The sequence below is a fragment of the Phoenix dactylifera genome, chromosome 3 (assembly GCF_051530095.1).
Source record: "Phoenix dactylifera cultivar Ajwa chromosome 3, Ajwa_hap1_PhDact_Kaust_v1.1, whole genome shotgun sequence".
NCBI classification, from domain to species: domain Eukaryota; kingdom Viridiplantae; phylum Streptophyta; class Magnoliopsida; order Arecales; family Arecaceae; genus Phoenix; species Phoenix dactylifera.
The window spans coordinates 10,214,359-10,231,586 of record NC_143192.1 but is presented as its reverse complement, the minus strand read 5'-3'; the positions used below and the strand labels follow the sequence as shown (position 1 = coordinate 10,231,586).

At 45.6% G+C, this 17,228-nt stretch overlaps 1 protein-coding gene and 1 long non-coding RNA gene across 2 annotated transcripts; both read right to left on the bottom strand.

Annotated features, from left to right (window-relative positions):
* Positions 1-1,835: 1,835 nt before the first annotated feature.
* On the bottom strand, positions 1,836-3,611 carry LOC149767886 (uncharacterized). The gene is made up of 2 exons (XM_089929443.1): positions 2,989-3,611; positions 1,836-2,894 (listed from the first exon to the last, which is right to left on the bottom strand). The coding sequence occupies exons 1-2, from the start codon at positions 3,530-3,532 to the stop codon at positions 2,230-2,232; spliced, it is 1,209 nt and encodes a 402-aa protein (XP_089785569.1). The 5' UTR covers positions 3,533-3,611; the 3' UTR covers positions 1,836-2,229.
* Positions 3,612-12,986: 9,375 nt separating this feature from the next.
* On the bottom strand, positions 12,987-14,038 carry LOC149767885 (uncharacterized). Its single transcript, XR_016400061.1, has 2 exons — positions 13,487-14,038; positions 12,987-13,341 (listed from the first exon to the last, which is right to left on the bottom strand). It is a non-coding gene; the product is annotated as an uncharacterized LOC149767885 (long non-coding RNA).
* Between the last annotated feature and the right edge of the window lie 3,190 nt (positions 14,039-17,228).

The following is a 17,228-nucleotide window of genomic DNA, read 5'->3' as shown; positions in this document are numbered from 1 at the left end:
AGCAGACTAGCCGGAAGCCCCGACCGGTCGCCTCGGCTTGCGCCAGCCTTGGCCGACCAACGAGCGGAATTTCCCTGAGGCTTGACAACCCTCAGATGCCTGGCTAACCCGATGATCATCCCGGGAGCAGACTAGCCGGAAGCCCCGACCGGTCGCCTCGGCTTGCGCCAGCCTTGGCCGACCAACGAGCGGAATTTTCCTGAGGCTTGACAACCCTCAGATGCCTGGCTAACCCGATGATCATCCCGGGAGCAGACTAGCCGGAAGCCCCGACCGGTCGCCTCGGCTTGCGCCAGCCTTGGCCGACCAACGAGCGGAATTTTCCTGAGGCTTGACAACCCTCAGATGCCTGGCTAACCCGATGATCATCCCGGGAGCAGACTAGCCGGAAGCCCCGACCGGTCGCCTCGGCTTGCGCCAGCCTAGGCCGACCAACGAGTGGAATCTCCCGAGGCTCGGGCCTCGGATGCCTGGCTAACCCGATGATCATCCCGGGAGCAGACTAGCCGGAAGCCCCGACCGGTCGCTTCGGCTTGCGCCAGCCTTGGCCGACCAGCGAGCGGAAGAATTCCCTGAGGACTAACCCTCGGATGCCTGGCCTAGCGCCGGAAGAATTCCCTGAGGACTAACCCTCGGATGCCTGGCCTAGCGCCGGAAGAGTTGCCTGAGGCCTAACCCTCGGATGCCTGGCTCAGCGCCGGAAGAGTTTCCTGAGGCCTAACCCTCGGATGCCTGGCTTAGCGCCGGAAGAATTTCCTGAGGCCTAACCCTCGGATGCCTGGCTTAGCGCCGGAAGAGTTTCCTGAGGCCTAACCCTCGGATGCCTGGCCTAGCGCCGGAAGAGTTTCCTGAGGCCTAACCCTCGGATGCCTGGCTCAGCGCCGGAAGAGTTTCCTGAGGCCTAACCCTCGGATGCCTGGCTTAGCGCCGGAAGAATTTCCTGAGGCCTAACCCTCGGATGCCTGGCTTAGCGCCGGAAGAATTTCCTGAGGCCTAACCCTCGGATGCCTGGCTTAGCGCCGGAAGAATTTCCTGAGGCCTAACCCTCGGATGCCTGGCTTAGCGCCGGAAGAGTTTCCTGAGGTTTAACCCTCGGATGCCTGGCCTAGCGCCGGAAGAACTTCGGGAATCAAAAGTCAGCAAGAAGCAACCAAGAGCTAAAAAAAAAAAGAGGACGAGGGCGAGATGAAGAAATATTCAACGTGCATTAATTTTCAGGGCCGAGGCCCATACAATTGGGCAAAACGCCGACATACAAAAATAAAAAAGACAATGGAAGGTACAAGAGGTCAGCTTGGAGGAACTCCCGGGTCGGGAACGCCGGGCTCGTCCGCGGGAGGTAGGGAAGCAGCAGGAGAACCAGCAGGCGATGGCGCCGGAGAGGAGTCCAGGAGGGAGATCTCGCTCAGGTCAACTTCGGGATACTTAGCCGACACCCTTGCCAGGCCCTCCTCGAAGCCCAAGGTGAAGGCTTCGGCCCCCGCGTCCGACGCGTCATGGACAAACTCGTCAGACTGGCGATAGGTCCGCACTGCCTCCGACATATCATGGGCGAACTCGGCGGACTGGCGATAAGCCTCTACCGCCTGACGCCCGATTTCCGCCCTCTTCTCGGCCAGCTCCGCCTCAGCTCGCTCCATAATCTGAGCCTTGGCCTCCAAGACCTTCGCCACAATCCGGCCTTCGGCCTCAGAGGAGACCCTCAGCAGATCAGCCTGAGCCTCTTTATGCTTCGCCTCGGTAGCAACCCGAGCGGCCTCGGCTTCCTTCAGGCGCGAACGGAGCTCTTGGACGTCCGTGCATGACTTCTCCAGGGCCGACTCCAGTTCGCCTAGTTTGGCTTCAAAAGAGCGGATTCGGTCGCAGGCGTTGTCGGCAGACCGCTGGGCCTTCTCCCACCGCTCTCGATAGTCCGCGATCTTCCGGGACTGCTTTTCAGCCCGTTCCTCCGCCTTCTTGACCCTGCTTTCGAGGCCCGAGGCGGCTTTGAGTTGCTCCCGAGCCTCTGACAGTTGCTCCTCCAGGGCGGCGAAGCCGAGTGCCCGCTCTTCGGCCTCCCGGAGCCTCGCCTCGAGGTCCCCGGTCGTCCTGCCTGCCGCAGCCCGGCCTCCCTCTTCCATTGCTTTCAGCCGGTCCTCGGCCTTCGCCAAAAGCCCCGCCTGTTCCTTGTAGCACTCCTCCAGACGGATCATGTACTGGGCGAGCTAAGAAATAGGAAAAATAAGGGAGTCAGGCGGAGAACAACAGAGCCAATAAATGGTGAAAGACGGCCAGAAGAACACTCACCGACATGAGACAGACGCAGCTGGCGGCCCCAACGTCAGAGACATCCAACTCCCGGACCCGCCGACGGTCCTTCTCCAGCAACACTGTTTCGATGAGATTTCGGGCGCCATCGGTAGTGAAGGCAGACCCCGATTTCTCCCCGGAGCCGGATGGTGGTTCTGCAGCCTTACCCTTATCCATCGCCTGGGGAAGAGTCCGACTGATCGCGCTCGGGGCGGGGGTCGCCCCAGGAATTGATAGGGTCCCGCTCGGCCGGGGCCTCGGCGCGTCCCTCCTCGAGTCATCAGGAGCCGACCGAGTCGAAGGCCGGGTCGGGGACCGATCACGTCCGACCCGTCCGTCTTGAGCAGGCTCAGGTGGCACCTCCGGAGTAGCGGCAACCTTACCACCGGAGGGCTGGTACAGCGTCAGCTGCCGGTCGGTGCCCACGACATCTCCCTGACCGGTGGGCCCGGACTCGTCGGTCGGCATCGGAGGTATCTCCTTACGGGACTTCTTCGCCGGTGGGGCCCCGCTCGGAAGAGCTCGTTTCCTCCTCCGGACTGCTTCCAGCAGGGACGCCCTACCAACAGCCTTCGACTTCACCGACCGCATGACGTCGTCGACCTCTGCAAGAAGGACGGGATGGTCAGGGACTGAGAAACCGAAAGGAAGAAGGAACGAAAGAGAAGAAAAGAGCTAAAGAAACGATGGCGGACTCACGGTCGGTGGGGACCGAGCTCAAACCGACGTTCACCAAGGTATCCTCAGAAATGAGGCGGCCCACCGGGGGAAGCTGGCCCTCGGCGACCAACCCCTTCAAGGCGGCGACGCCCTCGGATTCCTCCCTCGACAACTTCGACAGGCCAATTGGGGACTTCACCGGCGTCCCCCAGATTGCCCTGATTTCCCAGGAGGGGTCTGCATCAACGAAAAAGAAGCGCTCCTTCCAGTGGTGAATGGAGGTAGGACCCTCCTTGACAAGGCCGCACCCTCGCCGCGCTGCGAAGCACCACCACCCTTTGTCCTGGGGGTGGCCGCTCAGGCCGTAGAGCTCCCAGAAAACGTTCAAGGTGGCGGGAATCGCATGCAAGCGACAGAGAACCTGGAAGACCGTCAGAGCACGCCACGAGTTCGGCACCAGTTGCGTCGGTGCCATTCCTAAACCCCGGAGCACCTGTAAGACTAGGTCTGAAGGGGGAAAGCGGAACCCGGCTTGGAGGATGCCCTCATTGATGGCGATCTTCCCTCGGGGAGGATGAGACATCCTCTCCTCAGGCCCTGGGAGCGTGACATTGCAGGCCTCGGGAAGGTGGTACCGAGCCACAAATCCGTCTAAGTCCTCGGCGACCAGTTTCGACTTGATGCTATCTGCTCCCACTTCGCCCATCCCTAATGGCCAATCTACGGTCAGGACGGGGTCAAGAAGGAGGGAAAGGCCGGAACGACTGGGGTGCACTAGTACAAAAAGAAAAAGTATGAAGAGCTCAAAGTAGAAGAGTGGGAAACTCACTTGAAGAGGAGGAAGAACGGCTCCGAGAGCGTCAAAGGAAAAGCAAGCGAACGTTTCGGCGGCAACAATGGTAGCGCAAAGGAGAAACTCGAAAATGTCCGTAAAGAAGAAGACGGACGGGGGAGGGCCCCCGATTAAATAGGCGAAAGGGCAAGTGACACCTCGATGACGCCAGAAGACGCCCGGCCGCCGAAGGGTCGCTCGCACCCCAAAGGCGAATCGACACCATTAAGGAAGGATGTCCGCCGAAATCCTCAGGTTGCCAGGTCAGCAGCAACCGCCATACGCCATAAAGAAGGCGGGAAGCTTGAAGCGCGCGCGCCTCTCCGAAGGATGGCGGCAATCTCGAAACATCACTCCCTTCACCTGTTCCCCTTCTGGTTCCAGGCTCGGAAGCGGGGGGCTACTGTTATGGGGGAATTGAGCCGCCATGCCCCACGTGATCGGCACGCGTATCCAGGAAAGCTACAGCTGCCCTATGATCCAGCACTCCGACCCCGAGTCGGACCTCCTCGGCTCCGCAGCCCGACCCCGGGTCGGCTGCCCTATGATCCAGCACTCCGACCCCGAGTCGGACCTCCTCGGCTCCGCAGCCCGACCCCGGGTCGGCTGCCCTATGATCCAGCACTCCGACCCCGAGTCGGACCTCCCCAGCTTCGCAGCCCGACCCCGGGTCGGCTGCCCTATGATCCAGCACTCCGACCCCGAGTCGGAGATCTTTTGATAACGACAGGCTATTCTCCAGAGGCACGCCGCGGCCTCCTGCTCCACTACTCCCTGCAACGGCTGTACCCGATGCTGCCCACGATCTCCTGTATCAACCGTACAAAGCGGAGCTCCACTACGCCCTGCCATGACCGTACCCGGCGCTGCTCCACGACGCCCCGTAACGGCCATGTCAGTGGCCATTCTATCGTGCCCCACGACGACAAACCCCCCTGAGAGACCTCCCAGCCAGGTATATATGCGGCTGGGGGGAGAAGGGGGGGGGTAAGCAATACCTCCCAGAGCACTCTCTCCCACTTGTGATCATCATCTCTCCTCCTCCAATCTCCTCTGACTTGACCGTCGGAGGGCCATCACCACCCTGGTGGTGGTGCAAGGCTTGTTTGCAGGTTCCTTGGCGGAAGGTGGAGCGCAACCAGCACCAACCAAGACAACTCAGGCGGAACCCCGTTCACACCGTCGTGTCAATCGTTCTCGGTTTGGACCACCAGCAACAATAACTATATCTAATCATCCAAATACCAGCATCAATCATACATCATTGATATTTATAGTTTCCTGCAAGACCCTTCTATACAGACATTCCTTCTATACAGCGTTTTAGATGAGACTATTGTTTTCATTTTTTGAGTATTTCTTTGGGGCCCAATTCTATCACCAGTCCCACAAATCTTAACACATTAATTGGTGTAATTCTCTCCGCACATCGTGACCGTCGATGGAAGGGCAAGACTCAACGTCCCTCGTGTACCGCACCATTCCACAAATCACACCTACAGAGCAATGTAATTCACAAGGCTGTCAAATCCCTCTTTTTTTTGTGTGATTGGAAGGCGTAAATCATCCGGCTTTTATTGATCAAGAACCGGGAAATTCAAAGAGGAAGTGTTCCCAGAAGCTTAGACAACACATTGGGAAAAAAAAAAAAAAACAGAAATCAGAATCCTCTGACACAGATAATGGAGTTCGAGTTTTCCAACCAAAACAAGAGATCGAAGCTGAAAAAGGTGAAGCATTTCCAGCAATAGAGAAATGAGCTAACATAGTTCTTCTCATCAAGCTGAAAAATTATTAGTTAAATCAGATTCATCGTAGGGGCGGCACAATGCATTTGGAGATTTAAGATGAACTTACTAAAAGACGCTTTTTTAAAAAAATAATGAAAAAATTTAATAAGTACAAAATATTTTTAAAAAATTATTTAAAAATAATTTGCCTAGCTTTTTTATACGCAAAATTATATTTTTGTACCCAAGATTCATTAAAATATTATTTTCAATCGATAATATAGATAATCCATTTAGTTTTTCTTGTGACATAGTTGACCGCAAATAAGATTTTATCAACTTTAGTTTTGAAAAACTTCTTTCAGCAGAAACAACTGTTACAGGTATTATTAACAATATCCTGTAAGCAAAGCATGCATTTAGAATTTTTTTTTTATAAAACTTAAAATATCAATAGGGGTACTAGTTTCTGTTTGTAAAACTTTTTTTAAAACTTTTAACTTTGAAAATAGATTAAGACCATCAATATTAGAATATTCACCATGCTTTAAAACAGTTTCAAGATAAAGAAAACACTTTTTTAAATCCTCTTCATCCAAAGCTTTTAACTTTCTAAAATTAAACAAAAAGTCAAAAATATTTGCACTCCTGACATATATTATATGGAGGCCAGATATGTACAGTTTCAGAGCATTTCCACCCTATAAACAGGCCAACCTACTGAAAAAGATATGTATAAGCCCTTGTACAGACTATAATATTTAGATCAATGAGTACAATGAATCAAAGAATAGATTAGCAGACTGCGTGCTAAACGTGCAATATAAAGCAATACACACACATACGAATTGCAATACTTTTTCTAATATTTTAGATGAAAGAAGCTTGGGTTACATTATTTTTAAATTAGAAATCTTACATTAATCCTTATACTAAGGTTACCTCATTTTTATCATTGATTACAAAATCCCCAACCCAAACCTGATGTGATGCGTTGGCAGGAAGCAAGCAAGGTCCTTCAGGAACCCAATATGTTAATATTACATATGTTTGCTCTGCATGATGTACTTGAATTCCTCCTGCACAATATACAAATAATATCAGTAATTATAGAAATAATGCTTTCACAATATTTCACTAGCCAAAGTTAGCATCATTAAAACTAATAATCTGTTAGAAATTTAGAGTACTTATTTTCCATTAACCAAGAGTATCTAGATAACCATCTGAAAAATAAAATCAGATGACACCTTAAATAATATTCACTACAAAAAATTATATCGAACCGGTACGGTGCACCAAGCCAATAAAATCCTACTTGGCGTATCACATTTGGCTGGATAAGAATGCTTGCATCTTTGAAGGTAGGAGGGCACTTTTGAGGGTCGTAGTGGACAAAGCCATCAGTCAAGCGACCGAGATCATCACATCTACCAGAGAGACTTTACCTAAGAGGGCTAGGGACATATGGGGTTCCCATATCGCCGTCATAGCGCTCAGAGTTACTCTTGTCATTTGGAAGCCCCCATCCCTTAGTTTTCTTAAGGTGAACTTTGATGGCAATGTCTCGGTAGAAGGAGACAGAGGAGGGACATGCCTTGTGATCTAGAATCACCACTCTAGGTTGGTTGCTACAGGTGGGTAGCGCACCTGTGACATAACCGTTATAGGAGCGGAGCTCAAGACAACATGGGAGGGCATCATATATATGAGGAGTACCCTAGAGGCTGACAATATCCTTCTGAAAGGTGATTCAGCCATGGTGATCGAGTGGATCCAGAATGTAGAATGGCAGGGCGACAAGCACTCTTTGCTTAGGGATATCCAGAGTCTGGTGAGAGATTGCCATTCCTTTCCGGCTATCCATGTATACTGGAAGGCGAATAAGGCGACAGACTGGGTTGCCTCTTTCGCTACTTATCATTCAGGATAGGTCCTATGGACAAGGTTTGATACTGCGCCCCCACCTCTAAGCCATTTTATTTTTCTTGATGCTGCTGGTTACACTCACACTAGATTATTGTGAGCAACCGTTGTATCAAAAAATAAAAATAAAAATAAAAATAAAAATAGAAAAGCATGGGAGATCCGAGTGATGAAGGAAACGACAGTGCCGCCTCCCATGACTCCGATAGATTCAGCAGCCAGATCTCTTTATCTAATCCACCGCCAGACACAATCCTCCTCTATCTCCGCATCTTCCTTCTCGTCCACCTCCTCCTCCCCATCTCCTTCCCCCGCCCACCGATTCTTTCCCCACATCCTTCCCTCGTCCGCCATCCCCTTCTGCAGGGAAAACCTTGCCGGCGTCCCCAAACCCGTGGCACGCCCAGGGGCCTTCTTTAGGCCAGAGCTTTAGGCGATCGCCTAAGAGTTGAGCTGGTCCTATTCAACGTGCCCTTAAAGTAAAATTATTTAGATAGTTTTATTTCATCTTGAATCTACAGTGATACATTGCCGGGTGTACCTCTGTATCTCTAACTCTAAAATAAAATAAAATAAAATAAAATAAAAGTTCGGCAAGAAAGGCATGCACATGGAATCCCCATGAAAACCAGCCGCAGTTGTGGATCATCTAAACAGGGGCCCACCAAAAAGATGGTCGAGGACGGATCAGCTGGGCATGCTCTTCCTCCACCACGGCCTCGCCGTCACGGTCATCATCGTCGAGCCCCCTTACAGCACCGGCGCCACGGACCCCTTCATCGCCCGCGTCTCGGCCGTCCTCCCCTCTCTCACCTTGCACCGCCTCCCCTCGTCGCCGTTAACGTTGATGCCCTCGCCGCCGACCTCCGCCGCTGCTCCAACCCCGACTTCGTCCGCTTCGCCTCCCACTGCGCTGTCATCCTCGATTTCTTCTGCACCTTCCACAGGTGGAGATGCTGGCTCACCCGGCTGTCGGCGGGTTCGTGACGCACTGCGGTGGAACTCGATGCTGCCGCCGGTGTGCCGATGATCGGGTGGCCGCTGTACAGTGAGCAGAGGATGAATAAAGTTTTCTTGGTAGAAGAAATGAGGCCGGCCGTGGCGGTGAAGGGGTACGAGGAGGGGGTGGTTAGGGCGGCGGAGGTGGAGAAGAAGGTGAGGTGGTTGACGGAGTCCGAGGGAGGGAAAGAGCTGAGAGAGAGGGCGTTGGAAGAAACTATCGTACTATCGAATGCCATTAATTTTACATTACGACTTAGGTTGGCTACATTAAATGAAAATACTGTTTCTTAAGAAAAAAGTTCAGACTAATGAAGCTAAAATATAGTATAATTTTGCCGTGTGGAAAAAATTCTTAATGAGCCATTTGCAGCTGCTGAATTTTTTTTATGTGCCATTAGCAAAACTATATTTCTCGTTTTAACTCATGTATGCTTTTCTAGTAGTATATTTAGAAAAAATAGTAGTAAATGCATTCTAATAAATTCACGGGATATCACTACTGAATAAAAAGGTTTAAAATGGATGCAATTCTTTTCTACTCAAAAAAAAGTATTGCATGCATGAGCAGAAATTTTTTCTTGTAGCTAACAAAGTTGAGTCTATCATTATTAGGTTAGTTTGTAATGGCAAAAATCTTTGATGCTCGCGCACTTTCACTTGTATGGTCTTACATAACCTACTTTCTATAGTTTTCACTCACAGGGGCGGCCCAATACATTCGGGGGCCAAGGCGAATCCAATAAATGAGGGCTTTTTTTTATAATAATAATTTTTTTTAATAAATATAAAATATTTAAAAAAATGATATGAAAATAGGTAGCTATCAAGTACATTATTTCAACAAAGATGCATGAATCTAACAAAGATAGATAAGAAGTTTTTTCAATTTAATAAATTTTTGAATGGAAGCACATAAAAATAATTACCCTAAAATTAGGACTATGAAACTGATTAAATAACTGAGATAATGCTTGGCAATACTGTTTACCATGTCAAGCAAGAGCAGAATAGGAAAAGGTCATCCCACGGCACTTCATGGTGAAGGTAAAAAAAAAAAAATTTGTCCAGAAGGAACCTCGCTATAAGAGAAAGTAGGGGCATTATGGAAAATTTACTCCATCTAATTAATAAAAGTCCCATCCCACCATCTCCCCCTTCAAGTGAGTACCCAAGCAGCAACTGCAACATCACAGCACAGCGACCATTCAACCCCCTTTCTCCTTTTCTCTCTCTACCACCCAGGAGGGGAGAAGAAACCAAGAGGATAAAATTAAAAGAGTCTCCACCCTCCAAGAAGTCTATTTCCAATCCCCCTTTCTTCCTGATGGCCCAGCTGGATCAGGAGTAATGTGGGGGAAGGAAAACCAAGACCAAAACCAAAAAAGAGAAGGGATGAAAGATAAGGGTGGCTTCAGGCGTGTATCAAGCCAACCAAATCCCTCCTCTCTCTCTCTCTCTCTCTCTCTCTCCACCCAAAACAAAACTACTATCCCCAACTTCCCAAATTGCCCCTCTGCAGGCTAGGAAACCCTCCACCTCCCTTCCATCAAGGAGGAAGGCTCGTAGCCAGCTCCTGTTCCCCTTTTATATGAGGCCTTTCCTTCCTTTTGGTCACGGTGGGACACAAGAAAGTTCTCTCTCTCTAACTCTTTGCTTCCTTCATCTTCTGGAGGCCTTTTATTGGCCCGAGGCTTTAAGCGACCGCCTCGGTCACCTAAGACTCAAACCGGCCTTGTTCACTCATTACAAAAGAAATCAAGGACAAAAAATGAAAAGTATAGAAATTCGATCTAGACCTAACCAGACTCGACACGAACCCGATTTTTTTAGGTTAGATCCAGGTTATACGTGAACCCGACCCGACCCAAATGACCCATTGGGTCAACAATTTTAGCCGTGGATCCAACCTAACCCGACCCAACCCGATCTTCTATTGGGTTGGATTTGGGTCCAACATTAGGATTCGAACAAGCAACTAGGTTTGATCAGGGTTACGTATGACCCGGTCCAATCTGATCCATTTGCACCCTAGACACGAAAGAATAATTGATGTTTTTTTTTCTCCGCAACGTGGATTGTTGGATTGCATCTGCACATATCTCAAAGCATATGCGACCATTGGCCTACCTGACCACAATGATTGAGCGGAAGAAACAATCATGTTGCCCTTTCCCTTTACCCTCCACTTTACTTCTTTTGTGCATCTTGGTTTTGTAACACTTTATTATCTTTATAAAACGGGAGAGCTGCTAGTATCTCATCTTGTTCTTCTCTTTCTAATAAGAAAAAATTATCAAAATATTTTGTTAGGTTTTTCTATTTTGCAAATTCAAACCTTTCATTTTTATATGTAAGTTCTATTTTGTATTTAATATCATCAACACCCTAACCTTCACTTGATGCCCAAGAGAGGACTTTGCTTAGCAAGCAGGGAGTCACGGTCCAATCCTCCAATCAAAAACCTTCAAACTTGGTGGAGCCCTAAAACAAGCGCTGGTCATGCAAGAATTCAGAATTTTAATTATAGATGATTATTTTTAACTCAAATTAAAATTAACGTGATGAATTTATAAACAGTGAGATATAGTACTTTAGAAATTAAAATATAAATATCAACGATTTCTGTGATGAATCTGCATTCGCTTGGTGATAAGTGAAAGTTGGATCAAGGATGGAAGGAAGTTATGGCACTACAATAAAAGAAGTTTTTTTCGACTTTTCGTTGCTGGTGCTAGATAGAAGCGTTGGCAATTTTGGCTCAGGTGCCAAATTTTGCCGATGCTTTAAGGTATGAAGAGCAGACGACACTAAAGTGCGTCGTGATGGTCAACTTAACCTCTGAGTCAACAATGGTCAAATATGTTTGGTTGCACCTAGCAAAAAACGGGATCAATTATGAGTAATACTCTGTGCCCAAACCCCTTCATGCATTAAATGCCAAAGTCACGGGGTTTAGGCATTGATTGTTGGACGGTGTATTTTTATTTTTATTTTTTAGAAACTTTGGTGTATGAGATATTATGGGAGGAATCGTTGCATATTATATGTACAAAAATATTTTAAATAAAATTATAACATTACAACCATAATTGTAAGAGAATATATATGAATTATTATAATTTTTTGTAAAATATGATAAAAATTATTAGCTCAAGAGAAAAAAAAAAAGAAAGCACCTTTTAGAGACATTCGGTTCAACTAACTAATGATCTACATTACGAATCACGAGTTGCAATTATGTTGTTTAATATTATAAATTATTTTATGTATTTTTGTTGTTAAATATTTCTAACTTTTAATTTGTAACGTCTATTTATTACTAATATTGCCTCTACTAGTATGAGTTAGTTCCAGCACCATTACAAGTTGAAATGCTTTGACGTTAGTCAAGCCACTTCCATGCAATTGTGAATCGTAAGTAGTCATAATCGACAAACCAAGGCCAACAACTCTTTATAAATCGATGACTATTAAAATATGAATGTAGATGGATGGATAGATTAATTGCATGCTACTCTTATCATATATAACAAACAAATTCTTGTTCACATTGATTTATGACCCTCTTAGATTTGATCCGGTCTATTTTGGAAGACTTGTGGAGACGAGTCAGATCCTAAAATTGAACTCGTTCTATTTTCTAGGCCAGATCTAGGTTTATTGAATTCAGATCCGATCTAACTCGATTCATTTGAAATTTTGATAATTTCGAATTTTCAATCTTACAACCCGACCTGTGCGACTTGATCCGAATCTGCAAAATTATTTAGGTCAACGACAGTGCAAACAAGTTCTAAAGCTATGGATGGATTGATATAAACTGGATCCAACTCGGATTTGAACCAAATTCGAATTTTTTAGGTTGGATCCGAGTTATATATGGATCCAATTCGATCCGAATGATCTGTTGGGTCAAAAATTATAACGATCCGATTCGGTTTGATTTTTTTATTAGATTGGGCCTCGGTTCAAAATTAAGTCTAGAAAAGGGTTTGACCCGGTCATACGACCATTTGTACCACGATCTTCGGCTGGCATAGGATGGCGCTGTAGAGTATAACAGCTGGCGATAATATAAAGGGGGTAGCAAAGGATATATACTAGCTTTTCTTGTACTTTTTCATGAGGGAAACGGTCATGTGGGCCCCAGAATTTGCTGGGCTCTGCGCGCATGACATGCCCAGTTCTGGTAGCGTTATTAAAAAAACTGAGCCCGTGCATGACATGCCCCGTTCTGGTAGCCTTACAAAGAAAACAAGGCTTCGTGACGTCTGGTAGCATTATAAAAAAAATAAACCTTCATGACGTGACCCAAAATAATAGGTACGGCAAAGAATACGATGCAGTACTGGACATCCATCAGACAAGATATTATTACATGTCGTATATATGATACGTTTTTTTATGGCTATCCTTCTATTAATTGCTGCCATCGAATGTTGCACAGTATTTGAAGCTGCTAACCATGTACCCTGGGCGAAAAATGGTGGGTGAAGCAAACGAAGTGCATCAGACCATTCAGGCACGACTGACCAGAGGCAACCATCAAACCAAACACAATAACATTTGAAAAGCCATTCAGATCGACAAGCAGAAGGGTAGATAGATAGAAAGCTTCACTACATTTCGCTCTTATTATTTCCTGCTGCCATTTATATTATTCTTAAGCCTGCCCCGGATGGCAGAGCGGGCCACAGTTGAAGAGGATCACATCATCGCACCGGTAGAATGGCCGATCCGTCTCGTCCTGCGATAACCTCGCACAGCTCTTGCAGTTGGGATGGCATGGCGATCTCATCACGTCCTGGCACCTGCAGTACCGCAGCGGGATGGACAAGATGCACTTGCACTTATCGCAGCATGCCCACGGCCTCTTCTCAACCATCCCTCCATTGTAGTAGCCTAACCACATGCAAGCAATGTTCCACGTAGAAGGAGAGAGCATCAAAACTAGCTTTTAAGCCTTAACTTCTAATCAAAATGAAATGAAAAATCTATGTATATGATGCTATAGAGAGGTAGAGAAGTGTGTGGCTGTTGAGGTTACTATCTAGTGTAAGGAGGCGTCCGTGGGGCTTCGCATGGGCAGAGGCAAGGCCCACCACAGAGGCCAAGAGAGCCAGGACGACCACCACAACGTTGCTCCTCATTGGAATTGAACTCCTCCGTCCGTCTCCTGAATCGGAAGTGCAGGTTGTGGTAGTGTTCTTCACTCCTTTCCCCCTTTAATAACCTACTGGAGATGACGGCAATGAAGTGAGAATGACACTTGTACGTACTTCGGCTCTACTGCATTATGTGTCAACAAAATTCGTCGCGTAGTTACCAGAAAAAAGAAAAAAAAAACAGAGTTCGTCACATGAGTTGCAATTGCGAAGCATCTGTAAGTTGTCTCAACACTCGTCTGCATGGAAATCGGTGGCTAGAGTGTAGCCCCCTACGTTACTGCATCTAAAAGTTGTCACTGCACTCGTCTCTTCTGCAATGGAACTCGGTGGTTAGACTCTCCAGAGTCCAGACCCGGCCTTAACTCCACTCGACTCGCCTCGAGTCAATCGAGTTGGGAGAGTTTGAACGGCAACATGATTTTAGCTTGGCCAAGCTGGGAAAGGAAAGACAACGAATGTGCTCGCAACGGCGAGGCTGGGTGGTAACCCTCGAAACCCTCCCCTCTTTCATCCTTTTCGCCTGGTCTTTCTCACTCTTTCGACTTCTCGAAGACAGGAAACTCTATTTCAGCTAATTTGAGGCCTTCTCTAATCCTCTTTTCTCCACCCGGCTGTTCCTCGTCTCACCAGCATTGTGGCCGACCTTGCCCTCGGTAGGGCAATAGATGGAGCTCAGTCGTTTTACCTATCACGCCCCAACTTTGAAGGCAAGAGCTAAGCATGTGACAGACAACTACCCTTCCATAGGTTTTCTTCTTATACGACATGCAAGGCCTACCTTTATATATATATATATATATATATATTAATATATCAAAATTTCAGACAGTGGCACGACAACACTAAACTTAGCATAATATTTTAAATTATTCTAACAGTAAACTAAGAAAACCTTACATATCTCTTGTTTATTTATTCGAGCTGGATACATAAGAAATCAACTAGCCCCAATTTTCTTTCCCCTTGGACTATGAATCCCATCCAAGCTGCTCCCTGGCATCGGAAAAAGAACCAAAAGAAGAAGAGTGTGCTAAAGCCCAGCAAATCACCTCCAACCTCTAGTTTGATCAAGCATATCATATCCAAAAAATTACTAATTTTTTATGGAATAGAAACTTTCAACCATGAATGAGATACCTTGTCAACATGGAATAAATTTTTTATAAAAATGTACGTACCAACAAAATTTTCAAAATACTTAATGCATCTAGTGAAGAAATAAATATCCAATTAAAAAAGATAAAGTTCATATGCCCTCGCTTAGTCTTTGCAACTATGGCTACAATTGGTTTCTTAACAAGATCCGAAAGAGAGCAGATCCTAAATGTAAAACATTCCCTCAATCAGCATATGCCAGATATCAGCTCCAACTAACTAGGCCCAAAAGGAGACTGTAGCTCTAAGTAACACGAAAAACATGCCAGTAATTAGCTCTAACTAGCTAGGTTGGAGATATAACTAGGGGTGCAAATGAGTCGAGTCGGATTGGGTCATGAGTGACCCCGACCTAACCCGGTTCTTTGTTTGGATGCTAATTTTGGACCCAGACCCAACCAATAGAAGATCGGGTTGGGTCGCGCGCGTCGGGTCCATCACGATAATTTTTGACCCAACAGGTCATTCAAACTAGGTCAGGTCCATGTATAATCCGAACTCAGCCCAAAAAATTCGGGTCAGATTTGTGTTTGAGTTGAATTTGGTTCAGATCAACCCATCCATGGTTTCAGAACTTGTTTTCATCCCCGCGAGCTGCGGCCCATGGGGCCAAATAATTTTACAGATTTGGATCGGATCGGATCAGGGCAGGTCGTAGGATTGAAAATCCAAAATTATCCAAATTTTAAATGGGTCGGGTCGAATCGGGTTGGGTCTGAATTCAATAAATTCAGACCCGACCTAACAAAATGGAACGGGTCTAATTTTAGGACCCAACCCGACCCTACGAGTCCTCTAAAACAAATCAGGTCGAGTCTAAGCGGGTCAGGTTAATTTAGAGCCCTAGAAAAAACTAGCTTCTGAATAACCTATGGAAAACGATCAGCTGGGTAACCTCAGCTCGAATCATAATGAGACTAGAGAGCAATTATATAATACCCACAATCTAATAACAAAGCCAATCCAAAAGCCACGATTTTTGCAAATAATTGATCAACCATTTGATGCAGTATAGTCAGACCATCACAAATTTTGACACAGTATAATTCAGTGACATGCTCAAGTAAGGTATTTTATGCTTGATCCATAATTTAAATTTATTTTCATGCAAGAAGTTATAGTAGTTATGCTGAACATAAATATAGTTATCCATAAATAATTTTCATATTTTTTATTTCAAATAAATTAAAATCTTTATCAATAACATGTAAAAATCTAGCAATTATTTTTATAATTTTTCTACAAATTAAGTATTCATTTTCATAAATTATATCTACACAAATTATATTTCCACACAAATCATGAGGCATGCATAATAAAAACCTAAAAGTAAAGATGCTCACATCTCAACTCATGAAAACAAAAATCTCTTGAACCAAACTAAAGCAACTTGGTAATTATTTTCTAGGGCAAATTACAAAAACCTTATGGAGATTAGGGATAAATTATATTTATTATACCTAATAGTATGAAAAACCTAGCTTAGCCCTTAAGATTTATTTTTATCCAATACTTTAGCCCATAATTTAACAAAACGTTGGTTAAACCGTTAACTTTTAATGAGAACCCAAGTGCCACATCAGAAAATTTTTTAAAATGACCAAAATAACCTACAAAACCCTTCAAAGTTTATGTTTATTACACTTACACCCAATATTCTATAAAATCTATAATTATACATAGTTAAATTGATAAAATTAGTAAAACTATTTATTTATTATAAAAAGTCAAAATTATCCCTATAAAAGTAATAAGGCTTCTCTTTCACTTTTCTAACTACTTGATCTCTTCGAAGTCTTTCGTCTTTAAAAAGTCTTCTTTCCTTTGAGATTGAGTCGGTAGAGTTTTTTTCTCACTTCGCCACCCCACCATAAGCATCCCTTCCCAATGAGAGGCCGACGATAAGCTTTCTTCCTAATCGGCACTTGGCGACGAGCATTGTTGAACCTAAATGGTTGATTTTGATGATGCAAAATTGTTGAGTCAAAAGTTGACTAATCTATGTGCTTTGAGTTTAAGTAATTAATTTCAGAAAGTAAGAAAAAAGTTTTTAGCCACTCTCAAATGAACATCATCCATCTAAAGCACCACATCAAGAAGCTAACTCTCAAAAACCATGGATACATTTCTTAGAAGCTCACAAACAAGCACTGAAAATTTCATCCTAAGCTACCGCAAGAGTCAACCCTAAGCTTGCAACGAGTCGATGTCAATACTCTGTCGCTGACTAATACACCTTCACAAGCTAACTCTAATAGATTACGAGTCGACCCCATAACAGTCTCAGAGGTCAGACAAAAAGCCAAAAAAAATATTTCATTGACAAGTCGATTAATGAAGCACTAGAGCTAACTCCAGCTTAGTACGAGTTGACCCCAGACAAAGGTGGTCAAACTCAGAATGGATATAGAGAAAAGATAGAGATATAAAAAAATTATTGTATTAGCGAGTCGACCCATGAAATTC